At 42.3% G+C, this 19343-nt stretch overlaps 1 protein-coding gene across 1 annotated transcript in view; it reads right to left on the bottom strand.

Annotated features, from left to right (window-relative positions):
- Positions 1–19343, bottom strand: part of F9 (coagulation factor IX) — a 32689-nt gene that overhangs the window by 4994 nt on the left and 8352 nt on the right. Inside the window, exons 4-6 of the mRNA XM_041742043.1 lie at positions 17143–17256; positions 10238–10366; positions 7791–7987 (exon numbers count right to left, since the gene is read on the bottom strand). Coding sequence (XP_041597977.1) covers positions 7791–7987; positions 10238–10366; positions 17143–17256 — 440 coding nt within the window. The remainder of the gene's footprint in view (positions 1–7790; positions 7988–10237; positions 10367–17142; positions 17257–19343) is intronic.

Here is a 19343-nt window from a genome sequence, read left to right as displayed (position 1 = left end):
CTAGGGATCCCTGGGTGGCGCAGCGGTTTGGCGCCTGCCTTTGGCCCAGGGCGCGATCCTGGAGACCCGGGATCGAATCCCACATCAGGCTCCCCGTGCATGGAGCCTGCTTCTCCCTCTGCCTGTATCTCTGCCTCTCTCTCTCTCTGTGTGACTATCATAAATAAATAAATAAATAAAATTAAAAAAAAAATAAAAGTGCTCAGTCCACACAAAGCTGGCTACATAATTTGTGGGGTTCAGTGCAAAATGAAAAGGCGAGACCCCTTGTTCAAAAGCTGGGAAGAAACATGCCATTGAAAATCCTTCAATACAATTTTTTTTTCCCTTTCTTCTGTGGTGTCTTGCAATCTACCATGGGTGTTCTTTTAATTTAATTTTTTAAAGTAGGCTCCATGCCCAGTGTGGAGCCCAACATGGGGCTTGAACCCATGACCCTGAGATCAAGACTTGAGCTGAGATCAAGAGTCAGATGCTTAACTGACTGAGTTTTAAATTTTACTACTTAATGTCTTGCTTCCTCAGGCATGGGGGATATTTGCTGGGAGAGTGCCCAGGAGATGTACCCTGTGATTTGGCAGGCTGGCACAAAGGCCCTTGGCTGCCAGGTCCCCTCTTCCACCAGCCCCATGCCGCATGGGGGAAGGTAAGTCAGTCTTCCCTTCTCACTGGCCTGCTGCAGTAATTAATTGTGGAGGCATGATTCCCAAGGGATTACAACATCCATACCAGGATGTGCTCAGTACTTAAAACGGAGGTGGGCAAGAGGCTTGCCCCCACCATTCACTCTCCAAATGAACTGTGACAAACTTCTGGTCCTGAGATGTTCTGTGGCCATGTCCCCTCCCAAAATGGCATAGACTGTGTACACCCAACCTCAGCCCTCCCTGCACCTGTGATAGCTGTTGGGGACGAGGAGGGGAGTATGTTACGTGCCCTGGGTTGAGGGTGGCAGTAGTCACTGGGCAGGTATGGGGAGGAAGAGGCAGGCCCAGCCAGGGAACCGGGGGACAAGGGAGTAGGAAGTCAAGAATCCATCCCTAGGAGGTAGGGGAGAGGTTCCAAGCTTCCAGGGCATGGCTGCTCCATTGTCTCATCAGACTTGAGTTCCAAAACACAAAACATTAAACTCCAAATTTGGGACCCTTCCAAAACCAAGGCCTCATGCAGGTGCGCTGGTTACAAGCTCATGAAGCTGGCCCTGACCCCAAGTGATTTTTAATCACTCAGTAAGTTTGGGTAGCGCTGTCCTATATGGGTCCTGATGGTCACATCTGAAAGCATCCATTCGGGTAACTGGAGTTACAAACTCACATGCAATGAGAGAACGGTGCTTTTCTTCTGTATTAGAGGTGCCTGGACATCTCTCAGCTTAATGGGTTGGTTAGGCCAGACTGAATGATATCCATAGCCCCTGGGCACAGAGACTATGATGTAGCTAGTCTGACTCCTGCCAAAGACTTGCTGCCTGGAGCTTCTACTCCTTTCTGGTGGATGGCTGAGAAATATGATTGTGTTCTTTTAAGCCTGAGAGCATTCCCCCGCCCGCCCCCCGCCAATCCCTGATTGGTATTAGAAATTTTAGCAAACATCTTTGCCAAGAAAAAGCCCTAACATATATTTGCATTTAAAGATATTACAAATGACTAGATTTTGGAATGTTTGCTTGGCTACCACAGGATCACAGCTATCTAAATATGAGCTATTTGGGGATGAGCTGTCAGCTTGGCCGAGGACAAGCTCTTGTAAGACATCACTTTGGAAAATGAAGGGAAAAATGGGAAAGCATATGTTCTGAGCAAGGCATCCAAGTTCTGATCTGTCAACCCTTTTCATGTTTGTCTATCCTAATAGGAGCCTGCTTTCTCTCTTTCAGACACATACACAGATGCACAGCAAACACACCCACATCCATCTACAAAATACACATTCACAAAGCTCTTCTGATGGTGCTCATTGATAATGCCAGCCCAGAGTAGTAGCTGTTGCCCTGTTGGTTCTCTTCCTAACCTTTAACTTGAATTTGGCCTTCCCCTGTGATTTCAATAAACTCTTATTCTCTCTATGTAGTCACCTCCAATTTTACAGTAAAAAAAACAACAACAACATTTTTTTTCCCGTTTGCATACTAGTTCTCTCTCATATAAAAAGCAAAACTGGGCAACCCTGGTTGGCTCAGCGGTTTAGCGCTGCCTTCAGCCCAGGGCGTGATCCTGGAGACCTGGGATTGAGTCCCACATCAGTCTCCCTGCATATGGCCTGCTTCTCCCTCTGCCTGTGTCTCTGCCCATCTCTCTCTGTGTTTCTCATGAATAAATAAATTAAATCTTAAAAAAAGAAAATTAAAAAAAAAGCAAAACTATTTCTGCATGATATACAGCTTTTTATGCCCACAGGTGTGATCCACCCAGCCATTGGCCCGATTTCATTTTTCTGGGCACAGAAGAGATGCTCATCTTCTTTCTTTCTTTCTTTTTTTTCCATTTTTGATTTTTAATGGTTAACTAGACTATTCATTAAAGAGATTTCATCAAACCATCCTAGAGAATAATAATCTAAATGTTCTGTCCAAAATAGCTGTGTGGGGCCAAGTGAGAGTACATATGTCATGTTTTTATTTCTCTTAATTGAAACTTTATCATTTGAGGGTTACTTTTTTCAAGTAAGGACATGTCTATAGTCTTAGGTCCTTCATATAAAATCTTTCTCCCAATCCTTCCCCCTTTACAAAAAGAAAGAAAGAAAGAAAGAAAGAAAGAAAGAAAGAAAAAGTTCTGATTCATACATATGGTAACTGCCTGCTGTTTTCCATAGGGGTGTGTCCTAATCAATGGAAAGGATTGGGTGTGTGGGGGTAGCTGTACAGGTCAAAAGCTCAGGTATGTTTACTGATAGCTTCAGACCAAAGCTGAGAAAAGCTGAGACTGGGGAAAATGTTGAGATGTTTTAAAGATTGTTTAGGATTATATGGTCTCATTCATTTGGGGAATATAAAAAATAGTGAAAGGGAATAAAGGGGAAAGGAGAAAAAATGAGTGGGAAATATCAGAAAGGGAGACAGAACATGAGAGACTCTTAACTCTGGGAGATGAACTAGGGGTGGTGGAAGGGGAGGTGGGCGGGGGTGGGGGTCACTGGGTGGCGGGCACTGAGGGGGGCACTTGAGGGGATGAGCACTGGGTGTTATTCTATATGTTTTGCAAATTGAACGCCAATAAAAAATAAATTTATAAAATAAAAAAAATAAAGATTGTTTAGGCCAAGAACAGAATTAGGAATACACAGACTACTTCTTCTGACAATTTTCTGGTTAAAACAGTTGAATATTGGCAATTGTATGTGATACAACCTAATACACAGGTTAAGGAAAGCTTCACCACTTGGCTTCCATTGCATTCCATTTTTTCAATCTGTTAGAATGATCTCCAAATTATTAAATGCAGAATAACTATGGCTAATACACAGCTGAGGCCCATGGTAAAACAGAAAATAGAAAGACCAGAAAATACTTCACATTCAAGGCCAGACAGATCCAACACCAAAACAGAAGAGGTGGGAGACCTCTTGGGGCAAGTTTCTGCGTGCTCAGAATTGTGGGCTGACAGGGTCAAGGGCAAAGGCCCAAAACCAAATTAAAGCTTTAGAAAGCCCGGGATGGGGGTGTTGCTTTCTCAAATCTCTCTTTCAAACTGTTGATGAAGGTGATCTGGTAGTACAGGTGTTTTGATTTTCCTTTTATCTCTAAGGTTCAAAGGTTTTCATGGCTTCCCTACGTAGTTGTACGAAATTGGAGTCTGGCTTTAGTTTTGCACTCTAAGGATGTGGTCACTCTAGGAAATATCCTGTGTCCTTATGTAGTGCACTTCGCCCTGGGGCTTCCTTTCTGGGATTCTAAAGTGTCCCTGCAGAGTCCCTGAGCCCTCTTCCTTGCAGTCTCCAGGGGCTCTGAGCCCTCCGCCCTCATCTGGAGGGAGAATGAAGGCAACTGGCCTCCTGGCCTCCACCAGGCCTCCACCACTGCAGGGAGGTTAGAGGTCAGGTGAGTCCGCCTGCCCTGCATGCCTGCGGCCTTAGGGGTCCGGGCGTGGAGATGTGGCCAAGGGGTTATGGGATGTGTCAGGGCCTGGCCTGACCTGGGGTGGGGGGAGATGGGAGGGGGAGGGGTAGGCCCAGTGTGGCTTCACCTCCAGCCCGCAAGCTGAAAGTCCTCGAATAAGGTAAGGCTTGAACATGGCCATGGCCACCCTTGAGCTCGGGGAAGGCGAACCTCACTCCTTAGGGTCTCAAACCTGGGTCAGGGGGTGGTGGTCCTCTGGCCTGCTCTAATCTCCCACCAGAGGAACCAAGGCCGTGGCGCTCTCCCCACGGGTTTATCAGGCCCATGCTGTCTCCAGCTCTTCAGGTTAACAGTTCACCAAACATTTGTTCAAACAAAGTTTCCTCCCAAAGCTGCCCAGCCCCCCACAGTCACTGTGGCTTTGTAACCCAGGGCCAGGATCTGCCTGCCTGCAACTTTGACCCATAAGCCCTCAAAGCGAAAGTCGCCTTGTCCCTTCCCCTGTGGCCCCTTGGCTCTCGCAAACAGCTGACTTAGACCTTTCCCTTAGCGCCCTAAACCTTTCCAGCTTGATGCCATTCATTACTCCTGATGAAAGTGACCTCCCTTTGTTCTTCCTGCGATTTGTTCACGCAGGTGGTTGCTTTATCTCCTGCCCCCCACCCTTATGGGAAGCATGGAAATTTGGAATCCTATCTGGGTGATATTCCTAAACTGTTCCATATTTCTGAGCCATAGATCTACTGTTGTGGCCATGGAACCCCCAGCTGTTGCTTGCTTTCTCTTGATGCCTTGCCTGCAATCAAATCCAGTATAAATCAAGTCAAGTATCAAACCTTGCGGATTAGCCGGGATGTGGAGCTGGCTCATCCACAAATGACAGATTCTGGCTTGTTTCATTTCCTGTTTCATCTTTGAAAGTGACTTTTGTACACTCAGTTTATCTCCTGGTTTTGAAAACCAGGAGGAACCTTTTGTGAGAAAGTGGGTAGAGGTGGGTGTGGAGAGACAGCTCTTGGGCGGGAAGGAAATAGTGCAGAAGTATGACAGGGTCTTTCTCAAGTACACTAGAAAGTAGTTCAGCTCTTCACCTTTGGAAAAGACTAAAACTTAGTGCTTTGTGCCTCTACAGTCAGTAATCCTACTTCATGTGGATGAAATAGGGAGTGAACATGTGCATGAGTGGTCTTGAACATTCTATATGATCTTAACTAGGCTTGATGGGAAAGAGTCAATAGGTATACGACTATATAAGTGTGCAATGAGGGGGACATGAAAGGATTTGGAATGATGTGTATCATTTTTATCCTCTTCCTTACTGCTACAACTGCAACCATCATCTAATGGTCTCTTCTGCTTAAAATAAAAAAAAAATAGCTTGCTAGAGTAACTGAAATTCCTATTAGGAAAGATTTGTGTTGTTAAAAAATTGGCAAGCGTCTGGCTTAACGGGGGTGGGTGGAGAATGGAAAGATTATGTGACTCAATTGAGACTTTATTACCCTCGTCGCCTTTTAGCTCTTATTGAAGTATTTTTGCCAATTTCGTTTCTGGGTTGACAAGGGGACAATGCTAAGCCCGCAATGTGTGCATCCTGGGATATATATATATTTTTAATCCTGGGGCTTTTTTTTTTTAAGAGGAGTCATCTTTTAGCTAATAAAACACCCCTGGGTTAGTGGATCCTCCACTCTGGGGACTACTTTATGTCCCACAGCCACAAGGAAGATAATTATTATAAAGTAGGATCTTTTCCAACCACCTATCCATGGAAGTTGGATACATAATGAATGAGGGTGCGCAAGAACACAAATAGTAAAATCTGATAGAATTAGATACATGGATGTTAAATAGAATGAAAGCATAATTAGAGTGGCTGTATCCAGAAGCAATTGTTCAAGGAAAGGTCAGTGGAGAAGGTCAGTCTTGTGAAGAGTCATGAGAGAGAATAAAGATGTGGATGAAGGAAGCAGCGCTGGTAGGATGCGTAAATAGAAGATAGAGGAGGTATAAAGAAACACACAGTGGGGATCCCTGGGTGGCGCAGCGGTTTGGCGCCTGCCTTTGGCCCAGGGCGCAATCCTGGAGACCCGGGATCGAATCCCACGTCGGGCTCCCGGTGCATGGAGCCTGCTTCTCCCTCTGCCTGTGTTTCTGCCTCTCTCTCTCTCTCTCTCTCTCTCTCTCTCTCTCTGTGACTACCATAAATAAATAAAAAATTATAAAAAAAAAAAAGAAACACACAGTGTATTTTATTGGCTGTAAGATCAAGTCCGACAAATATTCCTAAAAGCAGAGCTAAGGTAAGAGAATGGAAAGGAAAGTCTTGGTTGTGATGGTCTATCCCCCTTCAGTACCATTCTCTACCATGTCTGTGCCAAGCCCTACCCCAGGTACATGTTCAGTATCTTATCCATTATTTTGGAAAATGTCAGGCATTCTCAAGAATCCTGAGTAGATACATAGTGTCAGAGAATTCCAGTGGTGTTAAACCTGGGACATTTACCTGATCCTGCCTTAAATTGTTACTGGTTGGATGATTAAAAAAATCTTCGAAGCTACTGGTCCCTGGTGGCAAAAAAGTACCCTGGAGGTACTTCAGACCTCAGTAGAGAAAATATTTTGGAGTGAAGCATCTTGAAATAGTCACAAAATATATGATTGTGGCTACTAGGGAGTTTTTAGTTAGACTAAACTATTATAAGCACTGTCCAATAGAACTTTCTGCAATGACGGAAATGTTCCGTATCTGTGCTGTCTAGTACCATAGCCACCAGCCATATGTGGCTTTTGTGCACTTGAAATGTGGCAGGTGTGACTGAGATACATTTTTAATTTTACTTAAGGGTAGTTATTTAGATTTAAATAGCTACATGTGGTTGGTAGTCACGTTATTGGATGGCACCACTTTATATAAGGACCAGCCTGGCTCCTTGCCTCTGGGCCCCACTTCTTCTCTCAGATGGAATCACTTAAAAGTTAGCTGTAGGTCAATTACAAATTTTGCTACAGATCTAGCTCTTGGTTGTTGCCTCAGACATGTGCACAGTTGATTCTCATGTGGGTTGTTTGCAGACCACACCTGGAGAAATGTGGGACTAGGTACCATGAGTTTATGGTTTGGTTCCTTTGGTTTCAAATTGTAGTGTGCATCACCGGAAGGGCTTGTTAACTAGCACACAAGTTGCCATCCCCCCAGAGATTGGGCTTCTGTAGATCTGGGGTATGGCAGGAAAATTTGCATTGCTAACAAGTTTTCAGGTGATTCTGATGCTAGCACACTTTGAGCCTTGGGTCAAGCCCCTATTTCAGACCCTAGTTCCAGTAACCCAGTTCTTGTTTTACTCCTATGTGAGTCCTTTTAAAAATCCCTTCAAAATAATCCAGTCTCTCTGGACCTGGAGATTTTCTCTCACCAGTTCTCCCACAAGCAGAGGTAGTACCCTGAACCCCAGTATCTGTGACCTCACTTCTAGACTTCCCAATTACATGTCTGGAATCCTGCTATGCTTTCCTTGTTTCCTTGTTTCCTTGACCTTGTAGTAGCTGTCCCCAGACTTCTGGTTCACTCGCTCTCCACCACTGAGGGCTTCTTCATATTGCCTAGTGCTTAAACTTGCCTAAACACTTCCCTCGCCCCAATAGGTCTGTCTGGTGCCCTAGCCTCAGCCTCCACCTGGCCTGTCCCTTGCCCTCTGGGCTCCAGTTTTGACACACCATTAATATAGAGTACCTGCCAAGGGAATTGACCTGGTTTGGCATCTTTTCCACCAACAACTCGAGTGAAGTCGTTAAGCGGTTGGGTGACGTTATCCAAATTTTTTTCCACTTCAGTTGAATTTTCATAGTCCATATTGGAAAAAAGAGTTTCAGCACGGGTGCGTGTCATAGAAATGTGAGGGACAGAAACTCTTCCACATGGAAACGGCACTAGAAAGATGGGAAAAAAATTTAGTATTCTGATATTTTTCATTGGCAAGCAGAACGTGTATTACAGAAAGTGAGAATGAGGCCTATCCTTGTCACTTCTGAGAAGCAGGCCCATCAATATTTTTAAAATCTAATCAATGAATATAGTCTCAAACTAAAAGGTTAATTGCATTATTTTCATGGAAAGTTTTCAAATCCTTCATGAAAAGAACATTTGGCTCAGGAATCCATCATCTTCACGGAAATAGAATAGGTGTTCCAGAATCAAATTTTGTAAGAGTTTTATAAAGTCTAATGACTTTGTTTTGTTTCTTTACTAAAAAGTCTTACTCCCAAGTACTGTCCTTAAATGGTATTCTGATGACTGTTGCCCTGTAACTTTAACTTTAGAACTAGGTAAATGGGACTTCTGTGGTTCATTGTGAGCCAGGCTTTCTTTTGTAGACTAGAATGCTTTCTAGACTCCAAGGTGGGTTTACGGATATGCTGGGAAGAAATCATGATTTAATTATTTCATTTGGTTAAGTATTAACTGGATAAATTGTTGGGGTGCTTGGCTGGTTCAGTTGGAAGAGCATGTGGCTCTTGATGTGGGGGTCATGAGTTTGAGCCCCACTTTGGGTGTAGGGATTACTAAACTTAAAAAAAACCCTTTAACCAAAGAAATTACTAATATGATTATCATAGCCACATCCACATGGGAACTGGCCACCTTTTTAACCTTGGGTCAGTTTATTTCCTAAAGACAAGAAATTGTCTACTGATACATTGGGGACAACCAGAATGGAAATTTGTAGTCAAGCAAAGTCACCTCACATTTCATTTTCATTTCTCACTTTCCTTCTAGCCACATTCCTTATAACAGACATTTCTATAGCAACCAGCTGCAGCAAAGTATCATGAAGACAGCATGTGGTTGGGAAAACAGGAAATTAGTTCAAAATACTTATGTATAAATATACATCATCAACAATGGCTGGAGAAAAGGGACCATTACTATTGAAAGGCAAGAAAGTTTATTTTAGGTTTGGCCTACTTACTCTGCTAAAGATAAAGCTATATTCAAATATAACACTTAATAGTTCGAGGTGGTTCTCAATTCTTTTTTTTTTCCTATCTAACATAGAAGGGCTCATAAGGGTTTAGCTACTATGCCATCTGTCTACACTGGAAGTTAGATTTTGAAGGTTAAAACATATAGATCTTTTTCTCCGGAGCTGGGCAAGCTGTGAAGCAGTGTATGTGAAGAACTAGGCAGAAGGATGGGTGGCTAGGTCCCTGAAGCATTAGAGTCTCTTCATTTTAGTTGAAATAGCAGCATGTACACTCTTGGCTTCTGTCCTTTCTTTAATTTCCTCTGCCGGGTGCTTTGGTGAGATAGGTATCGAACCCAGTTACAGAGGAATGGTGCATGATTTAATGTACCAATTTAATATCAGGCTTTGAAAATGCAAAAGAAATTATATCTAGTTTGCTTCAAAAAGGCCCCTCATTTATCAAATATAATAGATCCTGCGGAGACTACTTAAAAAAAATTTTTTTTTTAATCAAAGTTTCTATTGCTTCATTTCAGAGAAGAGCAATAGGAGCGTGGAGTGGAGATGTTCCGAATACACTAGTCAGCTGTCAACACGGTAGCCTGGTTGACATGACTGGGAAACATTGTTTTGTCCACTGCTGTATGTGTCCACAGTGTGGACTGTGTTGGTCAGCCTGGCACAACTTGAAACAGATGATTGTCGGAACTGTTCTGATGCCAAGTGTGTAAACTCAGCCCGAGACCCAAGGATAGGAAATAACCTTGTCAGGGTAAGCCAGTCACACCCTGACACAATCATGCTTAACATTTGCCATTCCTTGTACTAGAAGCCTATCAGTCAATCATTTATATGTCTTTTATGGTCTGGAGCTACTACAGTAATTTGACTTGATGAATTACAAATATACAGAGGTCTCATAAATTGATTGCTTCATGATCTAGAAGAAAAAAAAGGACATGGAAAAGAATTCAGACTGAGAACAATTACAGAACTTCTATTTAAAATGATGATGCTAAATAAATAAATAAATAAATAAATAAAATGATGATGCAATTTGAAAAATTGTCCAATTCAAGATACTAATCTGTTCTATGATTTTAAAAGGAAGTAGAAACAAACAGGGTTTATGAAAGTACGTGGACTAGTTAAAATACTGAAGGTTCAAATATAGATTTGGAGAGTGTTAAAAACAACTTTATTAGATTCTGACCTGCTGGTTCACAGGACCTTTGGTCTTCCGCAAGTTGGTATCCCGTAGTACAGGAACAAACCACCTTGTTATCGGGGCCCAATTTACAAAACTGCTTGCATCTGCCATTCTTAATGTTGCATGTTACATCTGAAAGAAAGCAAAATCAACAGTAACAGCATCATTTCACACGCATTTCTCAAGAGTACATGAAACCAGTGACTCATATATAGGTCAAGTGTAAGCAGGGGGCATTCATGGAAAGAGGCTTGGGAGCCTTGAGCTGAGAGTAGAAAGAAAGATAAAATTCTTGGGGGGATCCCTGGATGGCTCAGTGGTTTAGTGCCTGGGTTCAGCCCAGGGCGTGATCCTGGAGACCCGGGATCGAGTCCCACGTCGGGCTCCCTGCATGGAGCCTGCTCCTCCCTCTGCCTGTGTCTCTGCCTCTCTCTCTCTGTCTCTCATGAATAAATAAATAAAATCTTAAAAAAAATCTTAATAAGGTATAAAAGTGGCAGTAATATGTTTGGTTTGGCATAAACTGAAGGTTTGGGTCTTCTACTTTCACTAAATCTTGCACTGCAATTTTAAGACACTGTTTATGAGAGGATAGGATATATTCAGAGAAGTCCCCAAAGCTTCAGGGTGAATTTTCACAAAGTGTGTGCACCTGTTTAAACACTAAACGGATCAATGCATAGGTCATTATCCACATCTCAGAAGCTCCCCCGATGCCCCCTCCACCACTACACACTAGCCCTCCGTTCCAAACTTGCCATCCATTACCAAATCCTGAGAGTGAATTTTGCCTGTCGTTGAACTGTATATAAATAGCAGCTCACACTCCTCTGTGTCTTTCATTTAACCCTTTGTGAGATTCATCCGTGTTATTTGTAAACAGCAGTGGTTCATTTGCATGCTGTGTCGTGTTCCATTGTGCGACTATTACTGTCTGTATGCATTTTACTGCTGATGAATAGTTGAGTTTCCAGTTTTTGGCTCTTAGATATAATGCTCTAATGAACATTCTTAATACGTATCTTTTGGTAGCATATGCATGAATACTGGGTATGTGCTTATGAGTGCAATTATGGATCATATGTTCAGGTTTAGTAGATATTGCCAAGCAGTTTTCTGAAATAATTGTACATATTTAAATTCCCACCATCGATGTGTGAGAGTTCCAGTTCTTGGACATATGTATTGCAGGTTTCTTCTCCCACTCTGACTTGCCTTTTTGTCCTAAAATAGTATATTTTGCTGAATACAAGTTCATAGCTTTTTTTTTTTTTTTTAAGATTCATTTTAGAGAGAGTGAGCAAGTGGCGGGAGGGTGTGCAGAGGGACAGGGAGAGAAAGAATCTTAAGCAGACTCCCCGCTGAGTGTGGAGCCTGATGCAGGTTTTGATCTCATGACCCTGAGATCATGACCTGAACTGAAATCAAGAGTCGGACGCTTAATGGATTGAGCCACTCAGGTGCCCCACCAAAATTCATAATTTTAATATAATCCAGTTTATCTAAACACACTTGAAGCTGGCTGATATGGATATATATCAACACAAGAGAATGAAATCAGGTCCTTTAAGGTGGCTAAATGCCAAAGACATTATGTGTGGGCAATGATGAGCATTAGTGGCTCACATTTTCTGTACTTTCCTATATAATCTCCCTTATTAATATGAAGTGTTGTTCTTTGTCTCTTGTAATGCTTTTTGTCTTGGATTCTATTTTGTCTGATATTAAGATTGCTTCACCAGTTTCTTTTTGCTACCTTTTACCTGAAAATCTTCTTATATCCCTTTATTTTAGCCTCCTTGTGTAATTTTATTTTAGGTATCTCTTTTGTGAACAGCATACAATTTGATTTTTTGAAAAAGATTTTATTTATTTATTCATGAGAGACACAGAGAGAGGCAGAGGCAGAGGGAGAAGCAGGCTCCATGCAGGAAGCCCGATGCAGGACTCCATCCTGGAACTCCAGGATCACACCCTGAGCCAAAGGCAGACACTTAACCACTGAGCCACCCAGGTATCCCTACAATTCAATTTTTAACTCCAGACTGAAAATTGCCATTAATCTCAATTTACACTAATTCTGATTTCTGATATATTTGGCTTATTCCTGCCATCTTATTTTGTATTTTTTTGATTACTGTGCTTTCCCTTTGTTTCTCCTATGCAGTCTCAATAACAGGAAGTAGCATGGTTCAGGGCTGGCCAGCTGAGACCTGTTGAGTTAAGAGAAATAGGCTCTGCCCTTGGACCTATTTCTGTCTCTAGAGCAGCACAGGAACACTATGAATAGGAGATACCTTACCCCTTACCTACCTGTTCAACAACAGAAATGCTCACTTGTTGGTATAATGAGAACATGGAAAGTTTGAAAATGAGTGACTCTATTAGACACCTCCTACGTGCCACCTTAGTTTCTGTCAGCCTCATGGAGTGTCTGTGCCAGCACTGTGGCCATCAGCTCTGCATTGACTTCTCCTGACCTCATACAGGTGCAACCTTAGATTGCCTTGGCTCCTATCTGCACTATGAGCCCCACCCACTATGTGGCACTTCCCTGTTGATGCTGAGGCATGGGATGCCGTATCACCCCTCCGGGTGCCCCAGTGAGTACAACCTGGAGATGTGGGGGGAGTTAACAGCCCCTTGGCTAAACTTTCAACCACTGGGAGACAGATGCTGATGGACAAATTCTTTCACCCTTCTCCCCTTGCAGATGGACAGTCCGAGGCCAATACCTATGGCTCCTTGGAAAACAGTCCCAGGAGACCTAGCAATCAGTTGCAGATGAGGAGAGAGGACTCTTTCTATGAGTTCTCCTTTCCCCTCTGTCTCACTCTCTTGTCCCTTACTCTTGCTCCCTAGGTTTACACACCCTACTAAATGAGCTCGAGTCACAGACTCGTGTGTGTGTGTGTGTGTGTGTGTGTGTGTGTGTGTGTGTAGGGGGGAGGGGATCCAGGCTAACAGAGTGACTATATGGTTTTGGAGTATATTATAGATTCTTGAGTGTCAGATCTAAATTTTCTAATTCTATTTTATGTAGGCTAGTGTAGGTTAATGTAATAATTTGCTCATGTTCCTTACTGACACTTTAGGAATTGAGGGGAGGCAAATCAACTGTTGCCAGGTAGGCAAAGGAACCAGCCTGAGCTTTAACCTTTGCTTCCAGTAATCCTCTAAGTGCATGAGCCAAAAAGATGGCACTTGGTCCTTCGTATTTATTTTTTAAAAGACCTTTCTCCTTGCTCATGGTGATAACATCCCTGGCTCTTTTCATGTTATTGGTTATCATTTTGTTGTTACAAAGCAATACTGAAGTGTTCAGCCAAATCAAATACCACCTGTAGAGAGTGTTCAGTCAATATGAGATTGTGGTAAGTTAACAGAGGTAGGTGGTAGGTACAGCTTGGTTTGGTTCAGGGCATGCACAATGGGAATGAATAAACTCAGTGTGGCTTTCCCAATTCTGATTCTGTGTCTTTGGCTAAAGGAACTAGACCTGTCTACCATTTTCCTCATTTGTCACTTTTCTTTATGGCTTGGGTTGTGTGTGCAGTGGGAAATATTGCTGTCCAAATAGGCAGTCTTTTGCTCTCAGATAAAGGACTCAGGATTCTGGAAATAAAATAATAGCACAGGGAATTCCAGTGGAGAGGTCCTTAGTCTAGGATCTAAGGAACAGTCACTATGGGACTCATGCTTTATTGAGCAGTTAGATGTCAGGCGCTGTGTTGGGTATGGGTTCTCCTTGGTCCGGGGGCCAGTCTCTGTGCCTAGAATATCTGTTGAGCCTCTCAAAGCATCTGTTCTTTTCCCTTTATGTTAGCCCAGACACTTCTTTGTACTTCCACTCATGCCTACTACCAAAGTTATCCTGTTCTGTTTATTTTACTCTGCCTTCTTCATCTTCCCTCCTGTATTCAGTGATGTGAAAACCAAAGCTTGGACAAGAGATGTTCTATTTAACAAGCTTACCATAGAATATGCTGGTATTCAGCTAAACTCAAGATATTTATTTTCTTTTCTCCAGTCCACAGAAATATTCAGTCAATAGGAGTGTGGTGTTTATGGAGTGTTACCAAAGCGGAAAAAGTGCTTATGTACTTGTGATGTTTTTTTCCCTCTCCATCCTATTTTACTGTGGGAAGATGCCTCTTGTACTCTTTAGAGGTGACAGAATGACCCAAGTCCTTACAGATCTTGATATGTCTGGAAAGGCCTCAGATGTGATGTGTAAATGGGGACATACAGTGGTCATTATTCTAACCAAAGAGACACAATAGCCAATTAGTTGTTATTCTTTTAACTAGAAAGCATGTCCTGAATGTTTGTACCTCTTTCTCCTGGAGAAGAGCCTGATGAGCAAGGGAAAAGGCAAATAACAAGATCTTAACACTGGAAATCTCCCTGTTTTTTCCCCCAAGACAAAGGTGAGGCAAGAAGCTTGGGGCTTCAGTGTTCTATGAACTGCTATCTAGTAGCCTTTGAGGTCAATCTGTAGATCAGTTTGAAGCAACAGCTTAAGTGGGAGTTTGTATATGCTTTTGCTTTCCTCTAGTGTCTGAGATAAAAAGAATTTTGAGAGAATTCCCGCTTTGTCTCTGACCTGCACCAAGAGGATGTTTCTAGACTTTGATCAGGGAGGCTGGGGGAGATGAATGTTTCCTAGAGGTCAGATGTGGTGGTAGATGCAGTTCAACTGCAGAGCTCCTTACCAAACCAAAATGTGGGGAATCTGAGGCCTGAGGTGGTGGCAGCTGTAGACTTACCACTTCCGCTGTGTGGCCCATAGCTTCAAGCAAGTAGCAAAACCTGTTTGTATTTACCTTCCTCAGGGTAATTCTCCTTCATTAAAGTGTCTTTATTTTAAACTAAAGACATTTAGGAATATTTAATGCTAAACACTATTTTTTTAATTGCTCCTAATTTTATTTTATTTTTTTAAAGTAAGCTCTATGCCCAAAAGGGGGCTTGGACTCAAAACCCCGAGATCCAGAGTTGTATACTCTGCTGACTGAGCCGGGCAGGCTCACTAAATGCTATTTTCAATTCTACAATGTGGCCTACGTTTTTAACTGAGATTAATTGAGTTATTCATTCCCTCAGCTCCAATGGTTATATTAGTTAAGCTGATAATGAGTAACTACTCCAAAGATTTCTGTAGGTTTCCATAATAGCAGGATCAGATTTATCTACGTAAGTCTAAATTTGAAATTAGAACCTTTCAGATGAAAGTAGCACTGCGGAGATCTTCAGCGAATTACCACACCCACAGGAAAGGTAACCCAGGCATTGGTTTGCCCCCATGCTGGGAAATCTAAGGGAATGGGAATTCAAGCCAGGGGTACCAGTTCATCCACCTGCATCCACTCTTTTCTTTCTTTTTAAATGTTTTTGCCCTGCTGCTTTTCCTTTTCTTATCTTCTATTCTTTTTTATCTTTTGGATCTCAAAGGAAGATGATCAGTGGAGCTCTCTTTAGTACCGAAAAGATTTCTGAACATTACGGGTGACTTTTCTTCCTTTCTCTATAGGACAAGTACAGCCGCTGAGTTTCATTTTGTTTTATGCCTTTTTCATCTGTATGTCAGATGAATTGCTAGTATTAATAGAGTCCTGCTAATTTTCTACTCTTTGCCCTTAGTCAGGTAGCCTGTGCTGTTGAATTCTTTCCCTAGGATTGCATCTCCATTCTTTTGGAATTTCAGAGGGGAGAGAGAATCTGTCATTAGCATGGTGTGCCTTTCACAAACATAATACCAGTAATCTTGCATCCAGAGATAATAAGCAAGTAGGAGAAGGACTTAGGATTTACTGCTCCAATTGCCAAAAATCCCAGGGGGGAAAAATATTCTAGGCTATGAGAGAAAAGATGTACAGTGCTCCTAGATTTACTGTGTAACTCTTTCAATGTAATCCATATAAGTCAAATTCAGGAGTGAGCTCTGCGTTTTGTCAACAAATTTAACATGAGAAGTGGTTAGTGTGTGCAGAGAAGTGCCTGTTTTATGGAGAACTGGCCTCCTCATATCTAAGTTCTGTATTTCATTGACTTCCACTGCCTATGTTGATAACGATTTAGTCATGAGTTCAGACAATTGTATGGGTTCGATTTTCTTTGCATTTTGTGAATGGAGAAGTGTGGGCTTTGGTCAAACTGAAGTTCAAGTTCTGACTCCATCATTTATTGCCTCTGTGCTTCTGGCCTGTCTGAGCTATAGTTTCCTCATCTGAATAGGATGAGGATAATAATGGTACTGACCACATATGGTTGTATTGAGGATTAATAAGTGAGGGGAGCATCATTACCAACTGATATTAGCAACCAAATATTATTGCTCCTAATGTAGTTTCTTGAACTCATCCCAGAAACTATGACCACAGACCAGATGAATGTTTATAAGCTTTGAAAGTATGTGCTTTATACGATGGAATATTATTCAGCCTTTTAAAAAAGGAAATCCTGTCATATGCAACAACACAGATGAACCTGGAGGATGCTAAGTGATGAGTCAGTCATAGAAGGACAAATCCTGCATGATTCTACTTATTTGAGGCAGTGTCTGCAATAGGCAGACACATAGAAACAGAGAATATAATTGTGCTTGCCAGGGGCTGAGGGGAGGGGAAAGAAAGGGGGAGCTGCCGTTTAGTGGGTATATCGGTTCAGATATGCAAGACGAAGGATTTCTAGAGATGTGCTGTATAACACAGTGCCTAGAGTGACCAATATTGTATTGTACACTTCCAAATTTGTTAAGAGTATAGATCTTCCATTAAGTGTTCCTTACCACAATAAGAATATGTTTGTAAGAGAAAATTATGATATATAAATACTGCATTTTCCAGTTTCATCCAGTTTCACAGGGAAACATGGAACCATGAGTAATAAAAAAAATGGCCACTTACCTAATTCACAGTTCTTTCCTTCAAATCCAGCTCGACACCAACATTCATAGGAATTAATGTCATCCTTGCATACACCATCATTTAAACATGGATTGGATTCACATTGATCTCCATCTTTGAAATAGGTTAAGAAGTCGAATTAGCAAATAAACTGCTTAGAATGCCTCTGTGTGCAGATTCCTGGGGAGGGGAGCCTGATTTTAGGGTCAGAACTGCTGATGCTGTTGATTATGGGATGCCCCTGTCTTCCAGAGTTTCTTTTTTTTTTTTTAAGATTTTATTTATTTATTCATGAGAGACACGGGGGGTGGGGCGTGCAGAGACATTAGGCAGAGGGAGAAGCAGGCTCCACACAGGGAGCCCCATGTGGGACTCGATCCCAGGCCTCCAGGACCATACCCTGGGCTGAAGGCAGGCACTAAACCTCTGAGCCACCCAGGGATCCCCTCTTCCAGAGTTTCTAAGAGCAACCCAAACAGAGGTTCTTAGGCTACCATCCTAGGAAATTGCTCTGAGGAAGGCATGCATGTAGTTTATGCAACCCAAGGGAAGAGGAAGACCGAGAAGAATGTCAGAGGTTAGAAATGTACTATATGAGCACAGGGGGAGAAGGGTTTTCATTCCTTTCTTCTAGAAGGACGACAGGTTAGTTCTGAATCAAATCACATGACTCCAACGATGATTATCACTATGTCCTACCAGAGCCTGCTATGGCAGGTCTTGCAGAGCATGCGGAGCTGGATAGCATATGGTACTTCCACTCAAGGAACTGGCAGTTTAAACTTGTAGCAAATGCATCTACTTCTTTCTGGTATCATTTAACTCTATGAAGTATAGTATGTAGCAATGGTTCAGAACAATAGAAGAGATGCCAAAAGCATCTCTCACTGCTTGAAGATAGTCTGCTGTCTATGAGTTAGGTCCCAAATGGTGTAGGTAAAGTGAGAAGCAACTTTTATTTAAGAGATTTTTTTTAAGTTTTATTAAAAAAAATTTTTTTTTAGTTCTTTAAAATTAATTCCAGTTAGTTGACATACAGTGTTATATTAGTTTCGGGTGAGAAACAGCCTTTATCACAAAGAATAAAAAATGAGAAGGTTCTGAAGATACGCTTTATTTATATATAGATTGGCTGTGTTTCCTTTCTACCTTTCCTGAAGTTTGTACATTTACAGCGCTCTTGAGAGCCTTTGAAGACACTGATGATAAGAAAACAGGACAAAGGAATAGGCAAGCGGGGAAGGGTCAGGATGAGAAGGGAACCTTTAAGTCTGGTTTCTGAAAGCTCTGGCTCAATCCACACTTCTAAGGAAGCTTCAGGAGAAAGGGATGAATAGAACCAGAAGGGAGACTGGTACACACTTTGAGCTAAGAGAAACAGCCCTGAAGAAAAAATAAGAGCTAGGTCAGCAAGAGGAAGAGGTAAGGATGACATAAGAATGAACGAAAAAGGAAGAAGGGGATGATGAAAGAGGAATTTCTAATTATTAGTCCTACTTTAGAGCAAAACTCCGTGCCATCTAGTGTGTCGATGTGGCTGCCCTACAGAGAGGATTAGCTCGTCTGTCATACTCTTGGTCAGCAGTACGCGTCCCGGTCCCATTGACTAAGGGCTCACATCCCTTTCTCAGAAATAGTCCCTCTCTGGAAAATCTGCTTGCTGGAAAGATTAGACCTTGTCCCCTCTGCCCCTTGATCCAGTGTGCTTTTGCACAGATAGTTCAATTTGTTCCAATTCTGTGAAAACAAAATACGTTATCTCTGGTTTATTATTATTGATGTTCAAACTGGTCTAAAAAACGAGCCACATTTGCACTTTATATTATAGACCAACATATCTGAATTATTTAGGATGTTTCACTGAAAGGGTCTGGGCTTGCAGCCAGCTACACAGCAACTCATTTGCTGAGACATATCTTTAAAATGAGTATCATTTTAGCTGCATATAGCCCTCCTTTGGGTGCTTGTCTGTGTGTACTTTGGGCTCAGGCAAAGCTACAGACAGTAGGGGTCAAAGACAACAAGGGACAAGCCCTTGCCAAGGGAGAGATTCCTGTTTAAGGCTGCTGGGTGGTTGTTTAATGAATCACTGCATCTGGCTCTGAAGGCCGGGAGGAATGATAGTGAGAAGCAAGGGCTTGCCCGTTGGAGAAGTTGGGTTCTCTCCTGGGCCCCGTGACTCCCCAGCTGGGTGACCTTTG

Source organism: Vulpes lagopus, chromosome X, assembly GCF_018345385.1.
Source record: "Vulpes lagopus strain Blue_001 chromosome X, ASM1834538v1, whole genome shotgun sequence".
NCBI classification, from domain to species: domain Eukaryota; kingdom Metazoa; phylum Chordata; class Mammalia; order Carnivora; family Canidae; genus Vulpes; species Vulpes lagopus.
This window is presented reverse-complemented; position numbering and strand designations above follow the sequence as displayed.